At 35.8% G+C, this 9,226-nt stretch overlaps 1 protein-coding gene across 1 annotated transcript; it reads right to left on the bottom strand.

The window, feature by feature from the left end:
• Positions 1–3,093: 3,093 nt before the first annotated feature.
• Positions 3,094–9,022, bottom strand: LOC111381219 (lysine-specific demethylase JMJ706-like; the record flags this gene model as incomplete). Its single annotated transcript, XM_023004975.1, has 10 exons — positions 3,094–3,919; positions 5,116–5,382; positions 5,516–5,931; positions 6,033–6,428; positions 6,548–6,825; positions 6,911–6,990; positions 7,074–7,127; positions 7,710–7,929; positions 8,019–8,175; positions 8,569–9,022. Coding segments are annotated over 10 exons (2,676 nt in total), but the record flags the coding sequence as incomplete, so codon positions are not given.
• Positions 9,023–9,226: the final 204 nt, after the last annotated feature.

Below are 9,226 nucleotides of genomic sequence, written 5' to 3'. Positions count from 1 at the left end.
TGTTCTCCTTCTGCTCATTCCTATGGTACTCACAGTGATTGGAAGATGCAGGTTAAGCTATGCTTTTAATGACCATTAAACGTTGTTATGAAAAACTGAGTTAAGAGGTCACCTATGTGAGTGTGAAGTGGGGTCACTTCTATAAGGATTGGCAAGGCTACATCCTTAAAAAAACACTTGCAGAACCAGACGACGTGGTCATGGCCAAAACGAACACAATAGTAAGAACTATGCTGTGACTAGAATGGTCCTATGTGAGATTTATTGTCTTAGTTTACACAAATGGTGAAACAGTTCAAGGCATCAGGTCCACTGGTTTGCTAGTAATTCCCGATAGGTTTCACAATGGAAGGTTCGAAGCTAAATGCTACCTATCCTATGAAGGATTGATTCATTTTACTCTCTCTTTCCTCTTGAGTCTTAGTTTCCATTTTTCATTCATGTGGGGGATTGTTAGAATTGAATGAAAAATATTGAATAGGAGTAATGAAAAATATTAAATAGAAGTCTCTTCATATGTTGTATCTCAAGTCCCTTCATGTTTTTAACTCCTTTATCAATGAATGGTTTAACTCCTTGATTAATGAGCTAGCTTTTCCTCCATTGGTATAAATAGGAGTCTCTCTAGGTTAGAAAATGACAAGTGAAATACAAGCTTCTTCCTCTAAACAACAATCTTCTTTTTCTCACTTTCAAGTTCTTCCTTGTGCTTATAATTTCTTTGTGAGATAGAGTATATCACAGCTAGTTCGCAGGCAGTTAACGTAGTGCAGCGTGAACCGACAACCGATTGTATCTTGGAAATCGAACACCGATCAAAACCTCTTGCACTCCGATGAGGCGATGAATTCGATTTAAGAAAACTGTTAATACACAGGCCTTCGATTTGATTTGATTCTCTAATATTTACCTACAATATATTCATAGGTATATGTCCTACGAAATGGAAGACAACGTGTGAGCGAAAAAGTTATTGGGTTGGGACATATGCAAGAGGTGTACGGTCTTATGAAACAGGTGATCGAAAGCATTTACATGACTATTTTAACATCCTTTTTCCATTACTTTCCTCCATACAATCTAATCCAACGTATCCACACCATCATTCGGTAACTAAAGCTCACTTGACATATTCCTCTTCATGTTAAAGCTGATGAACAATTGGAAATACTGATTTAAAACTCGACTTCAACGTTGCCCACATTCAAATCAGGATTAAAGATTATTGAGGCATTGAGGAAAAGCTTTTGAAGCTTTAGTGTTGAATATGTTGATAATCTAAACAAATCATTCAAAAAACGTAACTCAAGAACAGATTATCCGCCCAACTTGCATATTGCTGTTTTACCAACTTAACTGCACTGAACAACTGCAATTATTTCCCGTTTATTTGCTGTAGACACATTTTAAGAAGACAAAATTTGTGATTGAATGGACACATTACACGTCAAAAAGATTAAAATAAAAAAATAAATAATAATAATAATAATAATAATAATAATAATAAATACAAAATTTTATGAGAAAATGAAGCATAGACAGTAGAATTAATGCTACTGTGGTGTTTTAAGTAAATTGGCATTATTCCAGGACAATTGAAGTGGAATTTTTCCTTGACACCGATGAAAATAGGAAGGTAAATTCAATCATTTTTTCTATTTTACATATATATATATATACACACTCCTATACATAACTATCCCGCCCATTATTCCTCTTTTTTCTCACAATGGATCGTACTGCTATAAATGTTAACACTAGTGCTATTGAAGAAGTTGTATCAAGAAATGGAGAAGGGGAAGTTGGTGAAGTTGTTGTTGTACCTAATTTTGAAGAAGGAGATGCTGGTGCTGTAGATGGTGAAGGAGGAGATTTTAATGCTGTAGATGGCGAAAGAGGAGATGTGGTGCTGTAGACAGTAAAGGAGGAGAAACTGGTGCTGTAGATGGTGAAGGAGAACAAGCTGGTGCTTTAGATGGTGGATGAAGAGAAGCTGGTGAAGCCCTACCCATTGTTGCTGCTGAAGGTAACATTGTTATTCCAAGTTAAAGGACACATTCAATGGTAGTACTGTACTAGTAAAAGTAAGGTCTAGGAGAAGAGGGGTCAGGGATTGCCATTTCATTTCATTCCATTTCCACATTGCTAACAAAGTGTCAAAGTGAAACACTTTTATCCGCACGATTTTGACATTACTACAACGAAACCGTGTTTTCATTTTTATTTAAAATGGATAATAGCCTTAAGTTTGGAATATAAAAAGAAATGACATGTCAGATTTTAGACAATTGAATTCATTAGAACATCAAGAGTCGCTCGTGTTTTTAGCATTAAATCTAACCATATAAAAAATGCACTTGTTAGAAATAATTTGTTATTAAATTCAAAAAAGTACGTTTTATGAAGAACTACTCGATTGTACGCTCCAACACCAATTCTAGAATCTCAGAATTTCTTTCCTTCTCGTGGATCCCCAAAAACGAACTCGTTCTTCATGAATTGGAACTCTAATCACCTTTTCGAATCTTTAGAACTCTGAAGGATATACTTGATGAAGAATTATTTGGTATTTTGATCCTTTAAATATTTTTGGTGCTTTGATCTTGTGGTGAAGCAAGAGAATTATAAATTATGTGATTAATCTTCAACAAAGTGTTCCCTTGAATGAATAGAGGCTCAACACACAATAGGGACAAATTTTGGTTTGGGTATTTATAATATGAAGAGTTATGAGTTATTCAAGATTGTAAAAAATGTTGAAAATCACGAACTATGATTTTGCCAATTATCACGACCGCTCAAATGCCCTTTAAGTGGTCAGCAGACAGTAGATCTCTACTAAAATTGCTCGAGCGTTCACCTGACAACCAAGGGCAATTTATTCCTCGTCTCGTTCTTAAACTGACTTTGATTCCTTCCCAAGATATTCCCAACCCTCAACAACTTAACTATAATTACAACTCAATAAAACGACATTTTGTACACAAAACATTGCCAATACAATTCGGACCTAACAATGACAAAGTAGTATTCAATCGTTTGAGCAAAAGAAAAAAGAAAAAAATCGACTATTTAAAATATACTTTGAACTAGTAAAAGAAGAAAAGTATTTGAATTTATTAGTGTGTAGTATTATCAACGTGCAAATGCACAAAAAGAATAGTGAACCCTACCCACGGGAAGCAGCAGATTTTGACATTAATGAGACGCCAATGGGCCGCAAAAATCAATCAGCTGTTAAGAACAACTAATGTCAATCAACAAAACTAACCTAAAAACCTACGATCTGCTGCAGCACGTAGAAAGGTTCTCCTGGCACTAAGGCAAAAACAACCCAGCCTGAGAACCAATGAGAGTCATCACAGTGCAAATTGCCCACATTTCGAGCCCTGCACAAAAAATGGCTTCTTTAATCTAAAATGTTGGTTAGTTTTCATCATTTGCTGCTCCCGGAAAAGAAATTTCTAGCTTTTCCCTGTTGTTAGATCCCCCAATTAATGAATAAGATGACAGCAATGTCAGGTTGAAGAAGATGCTCCAGAGGCAGGCTGCCTTTCACCTAAATTCAGTTTAATCTGCGATCTAAAAATGATGGACCTCTGACTTTGAGTCGCTTCGCTGCAAGCTCTGTCGAGGGAGGTTCCCTCATGTTTTTGCTTAACTTGTGCTGAAATCTATCATATCTGTGCACTTCTCCATGTTTACTTGTTGCTTCATCATTTGCTGTTTTCTTAAACTTAATGGAGATGGGAATGCCACTTCCTCTGGCTGACTTGTCCCTCAAAGCACCATGTGGGGCTTCTTTATATTGAGTTGAATTACGAGTCAAGTCACGGCTCAGATCTTCAGCTGTTGAATGGTCAGATGATGTTAACTGCCCATACTGTCCCAGTTGGTGTTTCTTTAGCCTCTTAAAAACCTGAGACAATAAAAAAACATATTAGAACAGCTAAAATCCAAATGGATTGAACAGCTCACTCGAAAATAATCGCTGGAAGGAGAAATGAAATTTCATACTCGATGTAAAAACGAAGATCATCTGAAAAGATGTACAATAGCAAAATTTGGAAGCACAACCAAAGATTTTATGATTTTAAACTTGTATCATGCGTCCTTTGTGCTAACAGTAAAATCCACAAATCATTTGCTTTCCAACAGACCGAGTACCTTCTAATTATAGTTCATCAGTTGTATGAGGAAACAGTTCAATGCATTTACAAACCAAAGGTATCAAATCTTGGTAGCAAAAATTCAATATGGTAATAAAAAGTTCAGTACGCCAGTAGTAGCCCTCAGTTTTAATGCTTACTGTAAGTCCCTCATTTATTACTGCTTAGTCAATCTTAACCTTGTGGGTAATTAGATAAGGTTTATCAAGAGTTATATTTCTTTCCCAACTGTCATTCTCTCCAATTACATCAGGAGTTCGAGTGAGATGCAAAATGTGGTGGACAGGTAAGGCACAAGAGCAAAAAATTGATGGTCAAATGGAACCGAATTTGAAGAAAAATTAAGGCTATACATGGACCATAAATGTTGGTTCAGAACTCATTTTATATCACAAAATAAAACACAATAAAATGATGAAATTTGAAATTGGTTTTAAAAGGAAAGAAAAACACATCAAACTTGCCTTTAATGATCAATATGGATACGAGCTTCAAGAGTTTATAGTTACAATTGAAGCTAAACAGAAATAATGAAATCTAAAAGATAATGCAGGAAAAGAATTTCAGCAAAGTGTTTCCTTATTTTGGGCCCCAAATTTACCTTTCACAATCAGTATGGATACAAGCTTCAAGAGCTTATATAAACAATTCAATCCAAACAGAAACAAAGGAAATTAAAAGATAATGCAGGTAAAGAATTTCAGCTAGTGTTTTCTTACTTTGGGCAATTAGCTTTCAATAATGGAAATGTAACAAAACGTGCTTTTCATGGCACTTTTCTTTTCTTTTTATTTTATTTCATATCTGAGAAAAGGGGGGCAGCTATGACAAGTTGTACATAAACAAACAAGTAAATAGAATTTTCACCCATTTTTGAGGTCATAATTCTGTTTAGAGAAATTGCAATGTAACCATAACAGGCAAACATATAGCTAGTATGCTGTACCTGATGTTCAGGATTAACAGAGACAGGGTTCTGTGCATTTCTCTGTTCTGTTTTGGTAGAAGAACGCCGCTTGACCCTGAATATTTCAAAATCAGAGTCGTCACTTTCTTCATTGACACTAGTTCCGAAATCTGTCATCTTAACAACCTTCTTCTGGGAACCAGCATATTCACTAGCAGAGGATTGTGAAACTTCAGGAACACATGTAATGCAATCTCTAGAAAACATTGTCAATGCAAGATTTCCAGAGTTAATGTTCCCTTCAACCTGCAGGACAACATAGAAATTGTGAATTGACAAGGATACATACTAATAATAGTTTTTCTCTGTTAGAAGCAGAGGTATTTATATAAAGTCATAACAATGTAGAAAGCATCATGGAAATGAATATAAATCTTACACTGCCAGTTACGAAAAAACCTTGACTTGACTCTGCAACGACACCCAGGTTTGATGAAGATAAAGAACCCAAAATGGAAGCATCTGAAGTTTCAGTCTTTATATTCTCTGTGCCAGTGCACAAGGTAGACCAACACGGATAACTATATGTCTGATGCTGTATTTGATTCTCAGATTGGGGAATTTCCTCATTAAACTCCAAATTAATATCACAGTAGGGGAGATAACCATCATTTTCAGCTCTTGAGAACATTTTTGCTAGCTGAGCAGAGTCCTCACTATTTCTATCTTGTTGAATCTCATATCGTATATCCTCCTCCTGCTCAAACCGCCTAGCTGCTGCTTCCAAATCTAAGATATCTTCCCTCACACAGAGTGTAGGATTGCCTCCACAGGGTAGATTTAGAGACTTTATATCTGGTATGAATATCCAGAGACCAAGATCAGCAGGGTGTTAAGTATACAAGGAGAAGATGTCAATACAAACATCCAGATAGTAGCACTGGGAATGGAATTACCATGGCGAAGGCACACCGGATGCGAGAAGCAATTGCAATTCACATATGCAATATAACAATCCCATTTGCACATGCTGCAAAGAATTGTTCCATGGGAAATAAAAGAAACATATGTACAAGCTTTCCATTTCATTAGACTCCAACGCGCACGATGCTGAAAACGAATCAAATTTACAAAAGAAACTTTAATGCTATTCTGGGAAATCAAATCTGCAGATGAATAATCTGGGTCTTCAAGTTCCAGATTTGTATAAAGCTGCATTGCTTCTTTGCAAAGAAGCTCCTCTTGAGGAAGGAGAGGCGTCCTATTAAGTAGAGCGTAGCGACGACTAGCAATGGATCCCAAGGGAAACCAATCACCAGTTGCAAAGTTGACAGCTTCCCCACAGTTAAAACCTGCGAGATACAACAGAGCAAAACGTTAAATAAGACATCAGGACGAAAGAGAAGTATGTTGAAGACATCAAAACTTGTTTAAAAATTTATGGAACATATGGAAAAAAAAAAAATTATACCATGACTAAATCCAGCATGATATGCCCTAGGGAAAGTTATTACAAATTCCCCAGGCTTCTGTACAGCTTTGAAAACTGGAACATCGTGATCCAACAAAATGTTAGGAGGAAACAATGTTGTTTTACCCAAAAGCACGTCAAAAGCACCATCCTCTTCATTTGCAGATAAGATATCGTGAGTGTACACATGTTCCCTTACAATCCTTTCAAAATCCAGAGCTGCATGGCCAGGAATGCCATACCAAGTTTTTGCTGCTCCACAGTGATGATAATTGATGCTGCACATGGATGTGAATAGCAAGTACATCAATCACTAAACTGAAAGGCTAAAACGTGTATATTCAAGTACATAATGGCACATACCTATATAGGTAATGATCTTCCACATGCCAAGCAAACATGCTAAACAGCATTCCTATGTAAAGCATAGGTTCAGTAACTCCCTGGGGCAAACCAAATATTTGTTCAGCACTAGGAAAACATGAAATTAGAAAAGTTCCAAAGAATATAAGTACCAGCTCTTTACCGGGATTGCTGTTTCAAGAAGACGCAAAATAGATTTAGGTAGCCGAGAAAGTTTCTGAAACCAATAAAAAATATACATTAGACATAATTCGTTTTCCCCTTTCTTTTTCATTGATGGGTTGGGGCAGCTGACATGAGACAGGTAATCCATATAAAACTAGAATAACGTACATTAAATAACAATACAAAATTTTAATCCCTTAAGGCAGGAATGAAGATTAAAATGATAAAATAAGAAGCAGAAAAAGCTAAAAAGAAAAATGTGGACAGACAGATTATTTATGGGAAAAACTTAAGAGATCATAGCCAAATACACTCAAGAAGGAACTCTCAAGACTTCAAAATCTTAGAACACGTTCTAAAATCATTTATAGAGGCAGAATAGAGGAGAAAATAGGCAGTGGATTCACTTCAAAAATTAATAATAACAGACAAAATATAACTTGAGTAGAAAAATAGTAGACTGCAAGTGGTCCTATGAGCAGTAAAATTCGGAGAACAATCAAGAACTGACGTCCACTGACATCAGAAATGTACTCATTGTGTTTGCTAAGAAGTATCCTTGTCTAAAAATTTAACCAAGAAGTTCCACTGAGAACAAAAAAAGAGAAAAAAAAAATGATTCTGAGATAAACACCTTCAGATTCCAATTGCTTTTTCCAAGTGGATCGTTTGGAGAAGATGAAAATGCACTACCATCAACATCACATGCATATTCAACACTTTCTGTCTTTCCACAAGCTATTTCTTGCCAAAATTCTTTCTCCAAGTAAGTCGAAGGAAGGCCTCCAGCAATATGATATCTGCGAGCAAATTCCTTGTTTGCCATTTTCTCGAAATCCCGCAATGTATAGTTTCTGAAAAATGAAAACAGTCAAGCTCAAAAGCCAGAATCAAAAATTTTGTTTGTAAAATATATTAAAAGCAATAGAAGAAAAAAACTGACCTTCCGCTCATGAAAAAGGTGACCTTGTCATCAGTATCCCATTCAGCCAAACGAAGAGGTTGTACCCGAGTTGTAAACTTGAAACCAGCTTTTTCTTTCATGAGAACCACACCAGCAGGAACAGAAGCAAGTACAGGGGAAACAATCTTGCAAATGCCTAAATATTTAAACCAGAATTTCAGTTACAGTGCCTTCAGTATAAAAAAACCACAAATTCCCAAAGTGAAAGGTTAAAGGTTAAAGGGTAAATGAATAACAAGCAAAGTAACAAGGATGATGAAATGGATATAGAGGAACATTTATGCATGTTACTAATGGTGCTATACCAAAACAGTAGAAAGGTCAAACAGGAGACTAAATTATAAAAATATACCCAGGATAAATTTATAAACAGGAAAAAGTAATGCCATAATGCACTTCAAAATGCAAGTATGATACGACTGCCATCAAACTAACGTCAGATCAGTGAACGCTATCTGTTGTTAGATTAATTTATTCCCATCCAGAATTACTCTATTCAACCCATAACATAATAAAAGGGGATATTTACCATATTTCGATGCTTCTGAAGCTATCTTTTGCAGATAAATTAAAGGATCTTCAAACTCCTCTTTAGTCGGGTAGTATATTGGACACTCAGGAATTTTGTCAGTCCAGTCAAGATCAGAAGTCTCAAACTTTGCAACTTTGCGCTTTGAAAAAACATCTTTATCATTTGAAGCAGCAACAGATCTTGAATAGATATCTACATTTGCAAGTAACCTCACACCACATGGTGCTGAAGTTCTTAAAGTATCTCCCCAGCTTCTACTCACCATGTTTCTGACACAGGTGGAATCATCTATAGAATCTGCTTTCATCCGCTGTAGCCTTTTATACTTCAAAAATTCCAATTTAGCTTCCCTCGATGAACAAGCCCTTCCTTCCACCTGCCAGAAACCATAGAGTGTATGGAATGTGATAGTGACATGCAAATGAATCAACTCAACACTTTCTACGTCTTGTCAAGGCTAAACAAATGATTAAGAGAATAATACAAATATACATGAATCTATATCTAGATTGGCAGCAAATAAAATCCTTGCATAGAATAGATTTGGGAAACTTTGTCACACAAAAAGATATAGAAACATCAAAAAATTAAAAATAGAAAAGATTGGACCCTCTGTCAATTTCTAAATACTGGAAAACTAACATTTGAATTTTAA

The sequence above is a fragment of the Olea europaea genome, unplaced genomic scaffold (genome assembly GCF_002742605.1).
Source record: "Olea europaea var. sylvestris unplaced genomic scaffold, O_europaea_v1 scaffold227, whole genome shotgun sequence".
Lineage (NCBI taxonomy): Eukaryota > Viridiplantae > Streptophyta > Magnoliopsida > Lamiales > Oleaceae > Olea > Olea europaea.
This window is presented reverse-complemented; position numbering and strand designations above follow the sequence as displayed.